At 44.6% G+C, this 20512-nt stretch overlaps 1 protein-coding gene across 3 annotated transcripts in view; it reads left to right on the top strand.

Moving 5' to 3' along the window:
• Nucleotides 1-20512, top strand: part of ASTN2 (astrotactin 2) — an 883413-nt gene that overhangs the window by 166304 nt on the left and 696597 nt on the right. For all 3 annotated transcript variants that reach the window (XM_079113408.1, XM_079113407.1, XM_079113406.1), the window contains exon 3: nt 19845-20229. In XM_079113408.1, the coding sequence (XP_078969534.1) occupies nt 19845-20229 (385 nt within the window). The remainder of the gene's footprint in view (nt 1-19844; nt 20230-20512) is intronic.

The raw sequence follows: 20512 nt of genomic DNA, 5'->3' as shown, positions 1-20512 counted from the left end.
GAGTTGCCCAGTACCTGACTTTTGGGTATGCATGAGAAACACTGGTTGCCCTAAGTGCAGTGACTTGGGGCTGCCTGCAGTAAGGTAATGCTGTTGTCAGCCCAGGTGGCAGGGACTCAATAGAGATAAGACTGTTACAGAGCTAGGGCCTTCCAGGAAACTGAGGCAATGAGAAGATGCCCCCCAACTCTTCACACCCCAATTCTGTGATCAAGTCAGAAAGATTTCAGACATGTTGCTCAGGGTAACAGGCATGGATTTATTGAAGGATAGGAAAAGAGAAAGAGGACACTCTCAGGGGAGAGAGTGAGTCCTCCCAGAGAAGGGAGGGAAAATGTGCCTTTCCTGCAATCCAGATATTTTGGAGATCTCAGAGAAGTTTCCAGAGTCCCACCCAGGTCTACCTCCTGAGTTTTGACTGATAGCAGGGTAAAATCAAACTTTCAATTCCCCACTGCCATGACAACTCTAGGTCACCTTGACCCATGCTGACAAGTTCTAATTGGATTCTTAACCATAAATTCTTACAAATTTCATGGTTAGGAGAAATTATCCTTATCTGCCTGAGTTTTAGGATCTGGCCTACAAAAAGGGTCACAAAAGTCTCCCCCTTTTGGGTAACTTGGGTTTCTCTTATCGACATTATTTTCATACTGCATTTCTCCTGCAGATAACAGGTAGTTTGCTGAGGAATATGACATAACCTCTTCGCTTAGGCCTGGCAGGGCTATAGGTAAATTGATTCTTGGAAAAGAAGCACGATGATCCATTTTATGGAATTATTCTCTTAACCTCATATCCCCACCATTTGCATCTGTCTGTCCCCTAACAAGACCAGCTTGGGATAGCTATCACCTAACCCTATTTTGTTTACAGGGGAGGAAGCTGAATGCTGCTCTTTTGCTGTGTGATCTTGGAAAAAAGCAGATAAACTCTGGGCTTCAGTGTTCACATTGACAAAATGATGCGTAATGTTTTACAAAGAACTCCCTGTCTGATTCATCCTTCAGTGTAATGGAATATCCTGCCGCTGGAAAAGACTGAAAGAATTTTAATATATGCATATAAATAGAGCATGTTTTTATTTTCCCTTTTTGTGTATTTCTTCTTGGAAAGGAGGCACCCTGACAACTCCAAGAATAATAGTTAATGTTTTTGAGTTACTACCTTGTACCAGGAGCGTTACACACTTATTAGCTCCTTTCATCTTTGCAATGGTCCTCGGAGGTGGGCCCTGACATCTCTGTTGCCCTGATGACTAAACTGAGAATCAGAGAAGAAAGTTCACTCTCTTAAGTTATTCACTTAGTCACTAGATGTAAATCAGTGAGAGTCACCCAGAGTTCCTTCTATGTATCTCTACCACAAAGAAGCCATGAGTTTCTCGTCAGCAGAAGTGCTCAGTCAAAGGCAATAGGGAAATGTATGATTACAAAAACCATGTGCCTCTACTTCATGTACAAACAGAGAAACAAGATGTATCCCATTTGTTTACAATAAAAATGAATTAAAAAAAAAAAAAAAGAAGGCAATGGGGCCTCCAGAAAGGAGAGCTGGAGCCATTGATGCTGCTTTGGATTCATCAGTGCATATGCTTGCAAGATATTAGCCCTGAGGAACCCTTGAATGTCAGTCAGGACAACCTCCTCTAGAGATGGAGAAGCTGAAGCTTTGAGAGGAGCAAAAACTTGATGAATGTAGCTTACCAGCCCCCCAGGGTGAAGCTGACCTGGCTTTGAATTCTGACTCTATCACCTACATATGATGCCCCACTGTCCATCAGGAGTATCTTCAGAGGGAATCCAGCCCCTTCTTCATGGGTGTCTGTGGTTCTGCAGGAATCTTTGGAATCAGTGGAGCCACTGCTCAGAACCTGGAGAAGCCTGAGCTTCCAGATGTGCTTCTGCCCTTCCTTCCTTCCTTCCTGCATCCCAAAAGGAGTGGAGGTGTCATTATCAATAAAAATCTTTCCTTCTGGGGAGCCAGGATGTAGGTACAGCTTTGTGAGATGGTGAGATTTCACCCTGTAGCATTACTTCTGCCATCTTCCTACAGCCAAAGCAGCCCCTGCACCAGGCTCCTTTCAGGAAACATGACTTTGAGTCTCCTGTAAGCCTGGAGGGAGGAAGCACCTGAAATGGCAAATCTCCTGTGGCTCCCCAAGTTGTAGATGGGTGCAGCAGCCCAAAGAGAGGTAGAGTGAGGGGGTGGAATTCAACTTTGAGAGCTGTCAAGTTCATGGACTAGCCTTTCCCCTAAGACCTTCAGCAAATCGTCCAGTCTCTCAGAAGCATGATGCTCTTACTTGTGTAGAAATAAAATAATAATAATAGTGGGACTATTTCAGAAGCTTGTTTTAAGAGTGCACAAAAAATGAGTAGGATAGGGCTGGAAAAAAGAAGATACAAGTCAAATGGTAGTCTTACTTGCTCCGTGAACCTAGTGTTGTTCTGCATTTTATAATCTGAGACCATGGAGCCTAGATTGTCAGAACCTGAAAAGAAGATATCAACTATCCCTATTTTGTTTCCAGGGGAGGAAACTGAGGAAAAAGTGACTCCTTTTGTAATGAGAGCAGTGATAGAACTGGGAGTCAGATTTGGAAACTAGGACTCCTTGCACACCATTGGCTCTTGAAACTCATCCATTATTGAGCAACTACTATGAGCCAGGCTCTGTTCCAGGCACTAGAGCTGGGAAGTAGTCAGCACATAAATAACATCTCTGTTCTCATGGAGATTGCAGCCTGGTGCAGGATGAGACTCGCATGTCAGGACAAGCCCTGGGATCCCATGTCCTACCCTGAGCTCCTTCTCCTTTGCTTATGACATTTTTTGGACAAGTTTCTAACCAACCAATAGTGTAGAGTTTTTCTCAGTACCCACCTACTATCAGATTCTCTCCAGCTGTCTTTCTCCCGCCCAGGACTAAAGCCTTTGTGACCACCCCAGGGTGGTTGCAACCACAGACTCCCATTAACTTCTGCAAGACCGTGGCTGTCTGTGGTCTCAATCGGCACCTTGGAGTTTGGCATATTACTCAGAACATGATGATGCTCACGTGTTGGTAATGGTGGAAGCAACTATGGGATGTGGAGATCCATCTGAATTGTTTATTTCCAAGTTTTGCTGCACAGTGGCCCCAGGTTCCTGGACAACGCATTTGGCCAGTGTTCCTCAGTATTCTGGTATACCCAGTGGGGCATCTCTTCATACCAGCCCCATCACATGTACATCTCTGCATTCCCTGAACCTGCAAGGCCTACAGCTAGATTAAAACAAGTTCAAGTCCTCTGAGCCCAAGTACCCAAAATATGCCTGTAGTGCCCTGGAAATGTTATTTAATGTCTCTGAGATTTGCTTTCCTCATCTGTAAAACTGGTACAAAAATACATTTTCTCCTTATTTTCACACCCAGGGTCAAGCTAGGGTAAGGCAATGAGGGCCTCACTCTTTGTGAATATAAAATTTAAAAGGTTTCTCCAAAGTTCAATACTTCATTTATTATGATATTTTAAACATATTGCCTGGAGATATTAACAATCTTGATTATGAGGTTTTTAGAGTTTGCTTAATTCGTCATGCAAGACAAACACCGACTCCCCTCAGCCATGAAATGCAGTCCAGCCATGGAATGCAGGGTTCCTCTGGTGTGGTACTAGGAGGAATAGCCTTTTAAACCCTAGTGCTGTGGAAATGTCATCATTTTGTTTTATGTTGTTTGTGTTTATAGTAATACATTTTTAGAGGGGAGGAGATTTTTCTTGAGGGCAGAAGAGACTCTCTTATTTTTCTAGTGACTCTTACAGGTCTAGATTCTAATAATGGATCCAGTACAAATTAATACTGTAACCTGGAATAAATTGTTTAGCCTCTTAGCTTTCTCATCTGCAAAATAGGTGTAGTAACAGCAATCTTGCAGTTTTCCAGTGAGGATTGATTGATATAACAAATATAACTTGTCATTGCCAATGAATGATATGCAATAGGGGCTTTGAAAATGGGATTTAGCATTTTTTCCTTCTAATAAACTGCAAAAAAGTACACACTAATTACTCACCTAAAACCCTTGAACTCACTAATCCATGAATCATCTGTAAACACTTTTCTAAATTGACCACCAAGGAGCCAGATTCCAGGGCCCAAGACAAAGACCTTGTCCTCATTCAGTCCTGGTGTTTCCCTTTGCACAATAGGAGAGTATTTTGTTTCTGGTCTGCTCCATGGAGCTCCAGAATTTCTGACTCTTAATCTCCATTTGAGCTGGAACAACTCATTTTATTTTTTGTGATTTTATTCAGAAATGGGTTCCCAATTAAACATTTTCAAAGGGAAGTGTTCAAAGCAGTAATAATCCTAACAATGTCAGCTCACCTGTGTTCCCAGGGATTTCTGACATTTGGGAAGTGGGATTTTAGTTTAGAAAGATGAGTGTGTCTGCCTCGATTGGGTTTCCCCACAGCCAGTGTCGAGCATCTGCTCAGCACGGTATGAGGCACATGGCTGGTTTGCGAGGGATTAGCTGGCACTGGAGGGGGGTGTGGAGAAGAAAAAGGAGAGGGGATCATGGCGAGGTGGTCTGAATGCCAAGCACGTCTGTATTTCTCCACTGAGTTATTAGTTTTACCCTCCAACCCAAACACAATCTGTGCCTGCCTGCGGCTCGCTTCTCAGGCTGGAGGCAGGCAGCTGGGTACCACTGCTGTCTTCTCTGGTCTGTGGTATATGGGGATTGGCTCTGGCCTCTTGCCCTCTGACTGGCTACATAGTCTCTACCTTCTCCTCTAACTTGCCCTTCCTGCTGCCCAGCCTTTGCATTCAACACACTCCAAAACCACCCTCCTGTTACAGAGAAGATATAGTGTGTTAACATTTTTAGTGGGGAGTCCAGATAGAATCTTTTAGGCATCTCCAGTTCATAAAACAGATATAAGCAGCATTTTATGATAGAGGAGTCCTATCAAATGTGCATTTAATTTGCATGAAAAAATATGTAAAATAATTTATGGCAGACAAAAATAACAGAAACAGAAATTTACAGAGTTAGGTCATTATCCCCGCAGTTACCCTGAATGAGCATCAATAATCTAAGTAAAGATGGAAGGAAAATACAAATGCTGCTGCCTTCTTTGCTCAGTCTCAGTGCCCACACTCACAGCTGGTGCCACTCTGTCCTCACTGATATCTGTTTGTTTGAACTGTTTCCTTTTTAAAATCTATCAAACCAGTTATTTCAGGACCTGCATAAAATAAATAAAAGCAAGACATTTTAACTGGCTCATGAAGGATGAGCAGAAACATGTTAATCAGCCTTTAGTCTTTGTAGCATCGTGATAGTTTGAGAGCATGTTTTATCATCCCATGTGCGAGTACACACACCTATTTATGTGTACACAGACCACGATAATTTTCAAAGCCTTTTCCTGGGCTTTATCTTTTTTGATTCTTCCAGGCACTCTGGGACTCAGGTAAGGTAAGTGGTATTTTGCCGCTTGACTGATGAGGAAAGAAGGCCATGGGAGGCTGAATGACCTGCCCAAAATCTCATTAAGAGGATTAAGTTCCCATTTTCTGGCTTTTACTGGGCCTGATGCTGGTTTAAATCCAGCAACTTTCCTCGATATCTTGCTTTTGAGCAAGGACCCAGTTCTCCAGAGGAACCAGAAACAGCCTTCTCCCTGTTAGCTGCCCCTCCCCAGTGTCAGCAGCAGAAGCTCCCAGCTGCTCTCTGCCTCTTAGAAGGACATGCAGCCCTGGATCCAGGGAGCTCTCCTGAGAGGCAAAGAACACCAGCCCCATCCATCACCACCTTTTCCACTCTCCCTGATTCTTTCTTGACAGCAAGGACTGGAACTCCAGAATCCAGGCCCAGAAAGTGAGAAGAGGGTAATGCCAGGATCCATTGCTGAGCTAAAGAAAGGATCGACAGATTGGAAGGGTCCATTGAGTACCAAGCACAGGCGTGAAGAACAAAAAGGGAGGAAAAAGTCCAGGTTTAGTTGCTTTGGAGAGAAATTTTTCAACTGTATGGTTAAAAAAGGGAAATGAGGTAAATGCTTTTCCCAAGAAAAAGAAAAGAAAAAATAAGAAAAACATTTTCCTACAGAGGAATGATAGACATAGGGTTTCCAGGTGAGTATAAAAATAATAACAATTCACTTAAAACCTTCTATGGACACAAGTAATGGGCATGGAGTTTTATTATCCTCACCTGGCTTATAAATTGACAGATTTAAACAAGGAGCAAAACAGATGGTGATTAACCTTTTGTCTTTACTTATGAGAAACGTTAGTTTGGAGAATTTGGCCTCCATGGTCTCTTCCCTACCCAGAGAGTGCACTCTCTCCTGTAGAAATGGTCCCCATGAAATGGAAGGGATGGCATAGGCTGAACAGAAGCCTGCTCCTGTAATATCTTTGGTTCCTTCCCACTGTGAAAGTGGGGAGTTAAGGGACTTAGCTGTGGGCACCAAGTCCTCCTTCCAAATTCACTGTACCTCAGTGCGGGGAGCAAGAGGATGGGCAAGAGAGAGTGTTTTGAGACACTAGTTCTAATCAAATCCAGAGGTCAGGGAAGAAGCGTTTCCTTCTAACCCTGCTCAGAGTGTGTAAGTGCATGTTTTTGTTTAAAACTCAAAATTGCAGTAAGTTAGGACATCCCAATGCCCATTACTAGGATGGGCAAAGCAAGACTCCCAGAGGCATTGGGAATAGACACTTGCCCTTTGCTGTTGCTTTTGTAATAAGACTTACCTTGAATGGCTTTTGTGACTTTGTGGTATGGCCCTGTGGAAGAGATAGGGTGAAGATTTTACTCCAGTTCTGTGTCTCCAAAGACCTCCTATCCCCTTTCTGTGTTGGTTCCCAAGGAAGTGCTCTTAAAGACAGTGATAATAGAAGGAAGATGTACTCAATTAGTGTCCCTTGACATCTAACCTTAGTAGGCACCTTTGGAGTCTGGACAGGGAACAGGAAAGAAGACTGTGACCAAAATAAAGAGGTTCTCAGGTACATAATGGACTGAGAATGGAATTGAACTAGCACTGAACCAGGGACCTTCAAGTAAGAAGCCCTTTCCTTCCTCCTCCCCCTCCTTCTCGTCCTTCCTCACCTCCATCTCTCATCCTTTCCACTGCCCTTTTCTATTCACCCCTTTTCCACTCTCCCCGACTCTATTTGCCCCTTTACAAATTACCCCTAAGTTCTTAGCTACTTGGACTCATCCAGTGACTAGGAGCTACTTCTACCTCCCCCAAATTTCACATGCATTTCCCTTTTGGTTTTTAAATCTATGCAGATCAATCTATTAATTGTTTATTGGTACAAACATACGAGGTTGCGTTGTTGTCATCCCCATTTTCTAGATACAGAATAAAGAAACTTGAAGAGATCGCACAATTACAAGAGTAGAGTAGGATTTGAACTCAGATTTAGCAGATTCAGAGTCTGAACTTTGAGAAGTTAAATTGACAGATATAAGAAAGAAGAGAGGAAAAGCCGATCAGGGAAAGCACACACGTAGGCGGATGTGTGTCGAGGGGTAGGGGTAAGGACCACTAGAGAGGGCATGTCCTTGGTTATAGTCAAGGCTGCTTCTTAGTAAGATTTTCCATGTGTTGGCCACTCTGCAGATTGCCTCTTGTAATCCTACAGGAGATGCTACAACTCTGGCACAGATGGGGAGAATGAGGTGCAGAGAAACAGTCCACCTTCCTGTGATCAGAAACTGAGACAGAGCCATGGCCGGGATGTGAACCCCTGCTGAACCCCAACCATGATTTGGCAGTTCTAGACCAGCACTTCCAGTCTGACTTGAGACAGCAGCATTTCAGTCTGTGACCCCAGCTTCCCCCATGCCTCTCTACACCCTCTCCTTGACTTATATACAGACACTAGTCATTTGATTTGGCCAGTGACTTGGATTAAGACTTACTGGAGACATGATTCTGCAGGACAGATAAAGCCCAGGTAGTTCTCAGGAGCAGGAAAGTCTGGGCATGATCAGCTGTCTCTGGAAAGGCTAAGGAGACATCTCCATTTGTCTTAAAGGGTGACTTTGTCTTAAAGGGTGAGTTGAGTTTGCTGTGACAGGAAGGGGTTTTGTCTATTTTTAGGTGTTTTTGATCTAAAGCTATCTCTGTGGATTTCAATTCCTCTGCGAGCAGGGTCCTGTTGCTGCCTTCCCACATTGGATGCACTTTGCTCCTCTGTTCAGCAGAGCTGCCAGGGACAGGAAAGAGGCCAAGTTCTCAAGTTCCAATCTTCTCTTGGTCATTTTCTTTCCTGGCTGAATGCCCTCAATTTACTTTGGATTACTTCAGAGATTCTTAGATCTAAAACACCCCTCAATGTCCTTCCTTGGTATAGGGGGTTAAATAATGTCCCCTCAAAACTCATGTCTCTTTTGACCCTCAAAATATAGTCTTTTTTGGAAATCAGGTATTCTTGGATGTAATTAGCTAACGATCTCAAGATGAAATCATCCAGTACTTAAAGCAGGCCCAAACCCAGTGACTGGTATCTGTGGAAGAGGAGGAAAGGAAGAGAGAGTACAGAGAGACACAGGGAGAAAAGTGTGATGTGAAAATGGAGTCAGAGAACGAATGATGTAGCCATAATCAAGGAATTACAGGAGCCACAGCAGCTGGAAGAAGCAAGAAGGGGTTTTGTCCTTGAGTTTCTGGAGGAAGCACGTCCCTGCTGGTACTTTCATTTCTGCCTTCTGGTCTCCTGAACTATGAGAGAATAAATATCTCTTGTTTGAAGCCACCTAGTTTGTGGAGATTTTTAAAGGAACCCTAATAAATTCATACACCTAGTTTCCTTGGAGGTCCAGAATCAATGGAGATTTAGGCATAGGAATTTTCTACAGGGTAGTCCCTATTCTGCCTCCATCTATTCTTCCAGAACATTCTGGTTGATTCAAAATGCACAGGGCTCTGAAGGATCCCCAAGCCCAGGATAGTTGTTCTTAAGTGGCCCAGGTCCCTCACCAATATGACTAGAAGGTGACCCTGTGACCTGGCATTTAATCCTGTAACCATGGGATTAAGTCCATCCACATCTAATTCACCAGCAGTTTAGACAGTTCTGGGCTCACTCTGACCTCATGCTTCTAGTTCAGGCTCTGCTAGCCTCTGAAATGATATATCTTCTTGGCTTGGGAAGCCATCACTGATTCCATTGTGTTACTCTGTGTTGGGGCTCTGGCTCCTTGTATTTTACCCTGGACTTGAGCTATAGAACTTGTCAGTCTTGAGAGCTGAGCTCGATTGCTAAGGAAGGGCTTTGGGTGGCTTTAGATGTAGAATCTGGGATCGGGAAGAGAGGGGTTATAGATGTGCCTTGGGGCAACTCAGTGTGTGACAGCAAGATCTCTTGGAACAGATTTTGAGATGTTCAGCACTCATGGTGGTGGGGTATGAAGGGAGCGGCAATCAGTGTTGCGATTGGGATTTTGAGTGAATTGGGAAAGAGGGCATAGCTTGCTGGCCTCCTCTGGGTTGCCTGGCCTGTTGGCAAGGGTGGAGGACAACTCAGTGGCGAAAGGAGTTCTTAAGAGTAACGCAATAGATGGTTGAGCAGTTCTCTGTTAATTTGGGGTACTCAGGAAATAGTGAAGTGCATGTTTCTGCAAACCTAGGAGGCATGGTGCAGGAAGGTGGAGAGGAAAAGGTGAATCATGCTTAGTCAGCCCTGGGGGGGTCACAGCAAGGACCCTGGCCAGCTTTTGCTGCCTGCGCCTGTCATCGCACAGGACAGCCTGTTGAGTCTGCGCTCTTTCCCCTTCCCACTGCCTGGCTCCCCGTGCTTGACTCTCTGACCCTGTAACTAACTTTCCTGGGGTGTTCCTGATCAGCCTCAGCGGGAGAGATCCTGAGGCCATCACAACATGCCTTCAAGACAATTGGCAGCTCCATCACCAATGCTGGAAAATGGCAGCAAAACGGTGCTTCTAAGAGACTCCTATTGTGTGACTTGTAATAGGTTTTCCTGAAGCTTGATGGATAGATGATGAAAGTATCAGAAATATTGGAAATCCTCGGGATTTGCAGCTTTGCTTTTTGTGGTCTCAGTTAGTCTCTGCTAGAGTTACTGGTGGTGTTTGGATTCTTCTCTCTCTTTTATGGCACTTACTGTATTGAACACTGATATGTATAAATCACCCCGCGACATATGCGGTTCTATTATAAACATGATTCTCAGTGGGGCCCTTACATAAAGAGACCTGCCATCATGATCCTTTTAAAGCTAGAGGAACAAGGCAGGCATAGTAAGGCTCAGTGAGGTAAAGTGACTGGCCTGGGACTGTACTCAGGATTTATACTCAAATTCGGTGCCCTTCGAGCTACATCATGGATGCCTCCTTTCTCTGGAAGTTCCATTAGTTCCATCCTGATATATGAACAGGATTAGCAAATAGATATAATTACCTGCTTGCTTTCTGTGGAAGGTGAAGGTGCATGGATTCTTGGATCTGACATCCCCTTACCTCTTTACATTCTTAGAGTCTCAACATATTTATCAATCAATCAATAAATGATGGATCAAGCTTGGGATGCAGACCAAATTTTTCCCTTTACCCCAACAGCAGATAGAAATAACCAGTCAGTTATCACATTTGCCAACTAATTACCCCTGTGATTTGCATCCCTCCCTCAGGAACTAAAACCATAATTTCTACATTCACTAAATATTATTCCTTTTTTACAGCCCTGTACTTCAGGCTGAAGACAGGATTCAAAAGTGATTCAGACCCAGCCCTTGTTCCTAAGGGGCTTCAAGACTACATGGGCAGATATTTGTCTATTCACTCAATCATTCATCCGTATAGACATTCTAAACATATCTGTTAAATACCAACAACACACTAAGTAATATTCTTGGTACTGAAGGTAGAGTAACAATCATGTTTATCACTAATGGAAATCCCATTCCATTAAGGCAATAAACAAAGTAAACACATTCATGTGTAATGAAATGGCAGGGGAGGTAAGTGCCATGAAGGGAGTTAAAGCAAGGACGCAGATGGAGATCCTGGGATGGAGACAGAAGTGGAGGCCCCTATTCCCCAGGGAGCCAAAAGGGTGGACTTCACTGATGGGGCTGTCTTAGTGACAGGTCTAGCCCTTGCCTTGCTGCTGTCCCAAACCTCCTTTTCTTTACCTATGTTTTCTAAAGAAGCCAGCATCAGGCTGACTTGTGCCAGCATCAAGCTTCTTGCCCATACAAGACTTATTTTGCATGTATTAAATATTAACCAATCTTGGATGCCTCCAACTTCCCTTTGAGTCTCAGCTGTCCTTCCCATCAGAAAGCTATTTTTGGCCGGGTGCTGTATGGAAGAGACAACATTAGGGATCCCTTCCTGCACCTGGGAGCCTAGAATGCATTCCCCCGGAGCGATGCCCTGAACTAAGGATGCAGTTTCCACATACCGCCCACTCTGCAGACACAAGGAGCATTTAAGGCTGGTCATAGCAGCATGCAGCAGAGGGACTTTGGTTTCTGGAACCAAATGTATGCCCTGGCACTGGGTGACTTTGCAGCCTTGGGTAGAGTTACCTGCTGGAGACTCATTTTCCTCATCTGTTAAATGAAGAATGCCTTGATTATTTGGCTGCTACAACCACTTTGTTAATAAGGTAAATGTGAGGACCTGTGAGCTGTCTGCTGACTTCCTTCGTTTGTAAGGGGACAAGGAAGACTTAAGTTCTCTGATTTCTTCCTCAGACTGTTTTTCCTAAGCCAGAAGTCTTTAAAATGTCATTTGTACATATCAGATGGTGCTGGGGATGGAACCCTGGGCCTCCTGCATGCTGGGCCAGTGCTTTTCCACTGAGCTCCACACAGCCTTAAGCCAGCTTTCATCGAGCGCTTGTGTGTTCATCTCTTTTGTGCACTCACTCATTTAATTCTCACGGTACCTCACCTAGTGGAGACTGCTGTCCTCTATCCTCAGATCAAAAGACCCAGGTTCCGGACAATGCATCGACGGACCTGAGGTCCTGAAGCTGGCAAGTGGCATGCAGGTGCTTCATTCACCAGCCACAGTGCTGTTCAGTTGGTTACCCTGTCCTTTCATCGCACATCTCAGCTATGAGTTTACTTGCTTGGAAGGAAGGCCTCCCCTCTCTAATTTGCCTTTAATTGCAATTGCAAGGAAGTCTTTTTATTCCCGCTTCCTCTCTGATTTGCACTTGGTAGCTGTGAGAAACTCTTTGCTCCTTACTGTTTCCCTCTGGCATAGAGCTTATCAAACTGTGCATTACAGTAATTATCTGCTTACTTATCTGTTTCCCCAAATCGACTGCATGCTCTTCAAGGGCATATCTGTATATTCCTACATCCAGGCAGAAGGACTGGCACAGGGTCAGGATGTAACAATAATGGTAGTAAGAGTTAAGCCAAAGAATATTGTGTGTTCAATGTTTCCTTGCGGTTAAGGGACATGTGACATAGTCTACACCATTTTTCTAATTTCCACAAGAACATTTTTTGGTGAATGGTGATATTCCCATGTTAGAACTGTGAAAACTGAGCTTCACAGAATTTTCCAAGGTTGCATCATTAGAAGGTGGCAGAGTAAAACTTGGAACTTGGGTCAGCTTGCTTCCCAGCATGCCTTTGACCTGGTCAATGAGCAAACCACTGAGTGAAGGCAAAGCTCCTCTCTGATGATCCAGGCTCATCTGTTTATCTCCATAACTAAATTATGGGAAGAATCAATCTCTTCAAGATACTCTCTCCCACCTTCTCCCTGTATCCATCCATCAGAGAAGGGTTGGAGATGGAATTTGAGAGGCCACCTGAGGATATGGAGTGGGATACTGATTTGTGCTAAATAGCTCCTGAGAATTATCTTCAGCTCTCTATTACGTACAGATGGAGGAATGCCAGACAGATGCAAGTGTATTTCAATCACCTTCCCTTCAAGAGGCATTCGTAATGGATTCATTCATTCTTCCCTTCAACAAGTAATTGAGGATCTACTATGTACATGTAGCATTCACATTCAGGCAGGAATAAATAACCATCATTCTCTTTATGGTTTCTCAATGTGGAAATAGAATAATGTATAATGAAGCCTACTTGGTGTCAGACCCTGAGCCTAGGTCCTGGAAAAACAGAGCTGATTCAGAATACCCTCAAGGGACCCTGGGGTGATGGGAAGGTAGTCCAGCTGCTCTATGGTGTGCTGCATGCTCTTGCAGATGAAGGATGAGTCACAGAACAACCTAACAGGTGGGCACTTAACCCAGCCAGATAAGGCAGATTTCAGAGAATTCATGAAGCCGAGGCTTAAAGGACTAGATAAATAAGTTAGGGAAGGGTATTTCAGGCAGAGAGAGCTGGGTGATCAAAAACACAGAAGCAGGGTGGCTATCTGCTTAGAACATGCATCTCCACTTGCAGGATGCCATAAGCCACGTGTATCTCATCTGTTCAAAACTACTTTCAGGTTCACCTTTGTCTTTCTAATCTAGAATGTTTGGGCTAGCATGAGTTGGAAACAATTCAATTTCACCTACTTGCCCCAATGAAGAAAAGGGACATGCTCACAATCTCACTTTTTAGAACCTGTAATAGGAATGCAACTGGGAATGTGTCAAGCTATGGTGGAAGGGCTTCACCCTACAGTGCATCTAACTTTTTTTTTTTTTTTTGTAAGGATGCTAATATTTCCTGAGACCCACTAATTGTAAATCATTATGCTAACAGCATTCAATAATGCCATCTCATTTAATTTTCCCTCAACTTTCTCAATTAGGTGTTAGTAACACAATTAACAGGTGAGAAAACTGAGGAAGCTCAAGTGACTACCCAAAAACCCAAACAAAAATGTAGTACAGGCATGATCAAGCCCATTTCTTACTGACTCTTGGGCAAACACTGGTGCTGTGTGCTCATTAGCTGTCTACTTGATAAATTTCTGTAGAATTCAGAGTGCTCTCCTCAGATCCTGCTCCTTTTCTGATCTGGTCTAAGGATAACTAAGGACAGTTCAGCTGGAGAGTCATTGGTAGGGGATGAATATATTCCAGAGAACCACACTGTGTTTTTAATTTATCCCATTGGTAGTATCTGGGGGAATAAAACAATGTCTCTAATAGATACGTGATAAGCAGATGACTTGTTTAAAAGAAAAGTATGTTTTATTTTTCTTCAAGCGACCTTCTTAAATAAGGTCACTCATTATCTGTCTAGGGGCAAAGAAATGTATTAAGCAGCTAACTACAGACACATAAAGATAGGTCTCTATTTTGACAGATGTGAATATGTACATATATATGCAAATCCTTAGCTGTTATTGTAGATTTATCTTTTTTGTTAATTAGTTATTTAGACATGTAAACATATGTCTTCATTCAGTTATGGACTGGGATCTTGTATAACTCATTGGGGTATTATACAGGAAAAAAAAAAATAATTAACTCATAGAAGCATTCCTTCCTAATCCAGCAGCAGAATCCAGATCTCAGTGTCTTCCTTGGTACCTCCTCCTTCCTCCCCCTTCCCTGCCAGTCAAACACATCTTTCCATCCTGTGCATTTGTCTTTTATCTACCCTGTTGGCAGACTTCACACCTCCACTGCCCTAGTTTCAGGTCTCAACATCTTCTTCTCTTAGATCAGAGATTGTCAATCGTACTGTTGACCTTTGGGGCCAGATAATTCTTTGCCGTACATGACTTTCCTGTGTATGTAGGATATTGATAGTTTCCCTGGCCTCTACTACTAGATGCCAATAGCATTTCCCGTCCCTGCCAACTGTGACCAACAAATATCTCCAGTTTAGTTTCAAATGTGATCTGGAAGGCAAAATTTCCCCCAGTTGACAACCACTGTCCTAGCCTTCTGTCAGTAGCAACCTCAATGGTCCCCCTGGTTCAGGTCTCCCTACCACATTCAGTGTGATCTTTCAGAGGTATACAGCTGGTTCTGCAACCACATTGCTTGGGGTAAAAAAATCCCTGGATCTGGAGGGCGTATCAGAAGCTCACTCTTGAGACTAGGTTGTACACCAAGGAGGACTGCTTGACAAGAGTTTGAGCTGTAAGATGCAGGATTCAGTGCAGAGGGATCTGTTTCCAGCTGTGTTCTACTTATGGTAGAGAGGATAGACTGAGATTCCTGGGGAAGGGGAAATAAAGGCTAGGTGATCAATCAGCATGTTTTTGAATTATCACAATGAAAGACTTTGAAATCTGGGATATAGGACAGTCACAAAATGTAGAGAAATGGAAGGTAACAGAAGCTATTCTGTAGACTAAATTGTCACAATTCACATGTTTCTTAGCATCTTTGGAGGGTCCTGGCTGCATATTCTGCCTCCAAAAGATAGTCCATGATTTTGGTCAAACCACTTGTATTCTGTAAGCCTCAGTTTCCATTTCGTAACATTTAGGATTTGGTCTATTTTCTGATAATCCTTCCAGTTGAAACATGGACCTGAGACTTAGAGGAAACTTCACAGAGGGCTTGGAGACCCAGGCCCCTTCCCTACCCGCTCTGTCTCTCGGCAAATGGCCAAATAGAATACCCTGTGGATCCCTAGTCCACAGCTATCGTGGGGCTGCCTGCCAGGGACCAGAAACAAGTGGCAGGAAGGGAAGGACATTACTTGGGAGAATATGCATGTACACAGCTCTGAGGATTAAAGGCCCGTGTTCTTATCACTGCTGAACAGAGTATTATAAATCCAGTCTTAGAATACCAAATCCCCTTGCGGCTTGGCCGTTGTGAGGGAATATTAAAAAGGCCGGAGACAGAAATAATCAGTTTCCAAATGACACATTGTCAAATAAAGCATTCCTCACATTGTCCCTTTCTTTCCTTTCTCTGGCTCCTTCTCCTGTGCCTGGATATTTTAACATGAAAAATAGATGAAAATGAGTCCAGGCTGAATGGCATTCTAAGTTTGACTTTTCAGAAGGCTGGCTTGGTGGGGTGGTTTCAGGGTGCTTTTAATTTTTTTAACTCTCTATGATTTTTCAGTTTTTGATATTGTGTGTATAAGCAAACCAGTTGGAGTTAGTAGCATTGGAGAAAAGACTGAACAGCAAAGAGGGGCCTTCCAAGCTTTGATCAGGAGCCCTGTGGATGCTGGGGTCACAGCTAGTTAGAAGGCTTGTATTTTGCATTCCTCTAGCCAGTCTGGTCAAAATTCTAGGCTTCTGGTTGTTTATTTAGTGCCTTCTCTGCAGTGAGCTCTGGTAAATGGCAGCTCAGGACCTGCAGTGGGAAATGACCTACCAGATGAGAAGACCACAGCAGAGTAGCCAGATAACATATGTCTGGGGGTCAACCCAACCTGAGAGGCAAAGATGCTCCCTGAGGAACTGATCTCCAAGCTGAGAAGACTAGGGGCGGGTGAGATGAGCAGGTCAGCTTCCTGGGATGCTGTAACTAATTGCCACACAGTGGGTGGCTTGAAACTAAGGAAATGTATTCTCTCACAGCTCAGGGGACCAGAGGTCCAGAATCAGTGTGTCAGCAAGCATTTGCTCCTTCTCTGAGGAGAAGCGAGCAGTCATCCGTGTTCCTTGACTTGTATTTGTATCCCTCCAGTGTCTGTCTCCATTGTCACACCACCTGTATCTGTGTGTCTGTGTCCCTGTGTCCTCTCCTTTTCTTAGAAAGACACTAGTCATTGAGTTTAAGGCCTGCCCTAATTCTGTATTGCCTAATCAGATCTGCAGAGACCATGTTTGCAAATAAGGTCACCTTCTGAGTTTCCAGGAGAGTGTGACTTTTGGGGACCACTGTTCAACCCACTGTAGGGAGTGAGGGAGAAAATTCTGGACTGAGGGAGCACTAAGCAGAAACCAGGGAGGATCCTACTTTGGGGAAGGCTGTTCCCTCAGTGTGTCATACCTCAGGGTATGACATGAACAGGGGCAATTTGCCAGGAGCTGAGGCATGAGGAGGAAGCAAGGATCCAGGTAATGTGAGGCACTGGGTCAGGGAGTCTGGTCATTACTTGGAGGGGAGCCAGGAATGGGCTTACGCCTGGGGATGGTATAAAAATTTTGGTTTTGGATAAAGGCATAGCTGAAGCTGAAGGTGTGAGGCTAATACTTGTGGCACCAAGCCCTTCGTCCAGGGCTTCTCTTGTCTTTCCCAGTCCTTAGCACAGCTATCCTCATTGAGATCAGCCTCATGTTAAAGAGAGAATAAGGAAGTAATATACTGTAATATGCTTGTCAAAGGGAAGCAGCAGGCAGGGGTTCCCATGCCCCAGACATGTGTTTTCCTGCTAAGGCACTCTGCCCTTGACTTCTCCTGGCCTCGCCTTTGCCTGGGGAATCTGACTGTCAGTCATTGAACAGGAGCAGGCTGACCTTGCCTAGGGAGATTGCAGAAGGAAGACTCCAGAAAAGATGGGGCCATACTTCCCCTCTCCCATCTCTTCCCCACTCCTTGCCTGGGATATTAGTGAGATTCCCAGAATCATAAGAAGAGAAAACGAATCACACCCACACCTGTGCATCTTACTGTCTCACAGAAACAAACCCCGAACTAACAGACTGGCATTTTTATTTTCTGGGATTTTGAGTCACTTCTTCAGCCTTAGGTGTCTTGGGCATCCCTAGAGCCAGCACAGCCCAAATTGGATTTCAGGTCGTCCTGAAAGGTCGTCCTTGAGGCCAGCAGGGCCTCATTTTGCCACCCCTGGAGCTTTGGCCTCCTCTTGTTTGTTTTCTGAAGACTCAAAGTCTTTTCCTTATGTTCTTTCCTCCCCACTCAGCGCCCCTCCTCCCTGCAGCGTCTTCTGCACCACCAGGGCCTGTGTTCGCTCCTGCTGGATGCTCAGAGGCTGGGTGCCCTGGCCCGCTGACCTCTGATTGATTGCTCCTGCTTTTCCATTTGCTTGCCCTGGAAAAGGAGGCTGGTTAAGTGGGAGTAGACTCAAGGATCAGTACAACAGCCTGGACCCGTGCAGGTGGATCCCAAATGCGGTCTCTTCTTGCTATGGAGCCACCCATCTGCTTTCCTGGGGTGAAATGTCCCAGTAGGACAGAGGCAGCCACGTGATTCTCTTGAGCTCTGCTGTGCGCCGCACTCTTCAGTTTGTAGGGAACACAGCAGCTATTTTCAGGTTTGTTCTGCTCAGCAACCCTGTGGGGACTGTGATTGAAAATTCTTCCTACATCTCCTGTTTACCCTCTGCTGGGCACTAATAAGTACTCCATGGCCATTGGCTCACATCTCACCTCCCTCTCCAAGGAAGTTTTTGACTCCCACATTTTACATATATTTGACAGATTATACACACAGAGAGATACACATCGATACATAAATATACATACTTGGCTTTGTGCAATTGGCATTATTGGCTTTTATGTTCTGACACCCAGAGAAACCTCCCTTGGAATCCTGAAATAGTCTAGGGGCCCCTGATCCAGTGCTGTCAGCCATACTTGGCCACCTTTTAGCTACTACCACCCCCACTCCGGAGAATAAGCCTTTACAAAAAAGAGCACAATAGCTTCCCAAGATCAGGGTAGTCAGAGGATGACTGGGTCATTGTAGTGAGTAGTGTTCTCCTTGACCTCAATGGGTGTCAAGCAAATGCAGTCACCTTCTGGTACCCAAGATGATGAATTCAGGGTTAACAACTGACTTCTTTTTGACATGCAATATAAGTAGTTATCGGGAATGGTCTTTGTCTCCAGTGAGATCATGTTCAAGGAGCTGACCATACAGGTAAAACCCTAAGGATAGAGGCTTAAGGTTAAAATAAATAAATAAACACACCAAAAGTAAACACTTGCTGCACTTCTCACCCTCTAAATTTCAGAACCTTGCCTCCTCTTGCACATAAGGAGTTAACCCCTCCCAAATCTAGGGATTACCCCAGCCAGGACTCGACAAAGTGGCCCCCAGTCTCCTGAACATGCAACACCATTTAAAGTGGAAAAACAAAAGAAAAGAAAGGAGGACCAGCCCATCAGAGAAGATGCAGAGTGCAGAAGAAGGTAGACCTTCCACTTGGAGCCCCTGACAGGAACCTGGGGGATACAGACATGTCCCTGAAATATTCCTTCTCTGAAGGAACTTGCAGGTTATTTCATGAACCTTATGGATCAGAAAAGATATGATATACATGCATTAGCTTTTTTTTCAATCTTTAAGGTGTTCCATATGTTAAAGATAAACTTCAGTTTGTTTACTTTAAACTTCGGAAACCTACAAAGGTGCATTTTAATCCATTCATCCATCCACTAGTCCATTCAACAAATACTTATTGAGCACCTACTTCATCCTAGGTCCCTTCTTGAGAATCAAATTAAAAGACCGGTATTTCTGAAGATGAAGAAAATATAGACTATGTAGAAATTATGTTTGATTGAATACTGTTCTCTTATATTTGCAGCAGGATGTAGGAATGGCTACTGTCTCTTGATCCCTCAGTGATCAGAGATGAGTGATCAGTGATCAGAGATGAGTACACAAGGCTGAGAGAGCATGAACAACTGTCCTGGGGTCGCTCAGCTGGTGGGAGGCAGAGTCCAGGCTCACAGTCTTGATTTCCCAACATTTAGCAAGCTGGATTGCTCTGACATGGCCATTATCCATCTCATTTGTGCCTCATGCCAACCTAGTAAAGAACAAAGAGCAGGGACTCTTATATATCCATTATACCTATGAAAAGCAAGGCTCAGAAAACCAGGTAGTGTGCCCAAGGTCACACAGCTTGTTGGTGAAAAGCCAGGTTTGGAAACAGTGGTCTCTCCGGCTCTATGAACATTTGAAACCCAAGGATCTGGACTGAGGGTGAGGGACGGGAAAATCCCCAAAGAGCTGTGACGCATTTGCTTGTTCTTCCTTCCTGCTCCAGGGTGGCCTCATCGCACTGCTATTGCTGCTGCTGGTGTTCACGGTGGCCCTGTATGCCCAGAGGCGCTGGCAGAAACGCCGCCGCATCCCCCAGAAGAGTGCCAGCACGGAAGCCACTCATGAGATCCACTACATCCCGTCAGTGCTGCTGGGTCCTCAGGCCCGGGAGAGCTTCCGCTCCTCCCGGCTGCAGGCCCACAATTCTGTCATTGGAGTGCCCATCCGGGAGACCCCCATCCTGGATGACTATGACTATGAGGAGGAGGAGGAGCCGCCCCGACGGGCCAACCATGTCTCCCGGGACGATGAGTTTGGCAGCCAGGTGACCCACACCTTGGACAGCTTGGGACGGCCGGGGGAAGAAAAGGTGGACTTTGAGAAGAAAGGTGAGTCCATTCTTCAGGGCACATTTTGGGGAGTGGGAAAATGTTCAGGAGGTGGGTTTTGGGAAGAGAGGTCGTGTCCTCTGGGGTAAGTCATTTCGGATTTACGGTCCACCTGTTAGATGATCAGGTTGTCTTCTTTGTTCCTTCAAACGTATGGGAAGAAAAGGGTGTAATTGTTCCTGGAGTTGAACTTTTGAGTGGCATGACAGAGCGTGCAGTCAGTAGCTCTCCAGGGTTTCTAGATTACCTCCCTTGACAGCCTTATTCAAGGAAGAGTTCATTC

The sequence above is a fragment of the Sciurus vulgaris genome (assembly GCF_902686455.1).
Source record: "Sciurus vulgaris genome assembly, chromosome: 15".
Taxonomy (NCBI): domain Eukaryota; kingdom Metazoa; phylum Chordata; class Mammalia; order Rodentia; family Sciuridae; genus Sciurus; species Sciurus vulgaris.
The sequence above is the reverse complement of the archived record's forward strand: the minus strand, read 5'-3'. Positions and strand labels throughout refer to the sequence as shown.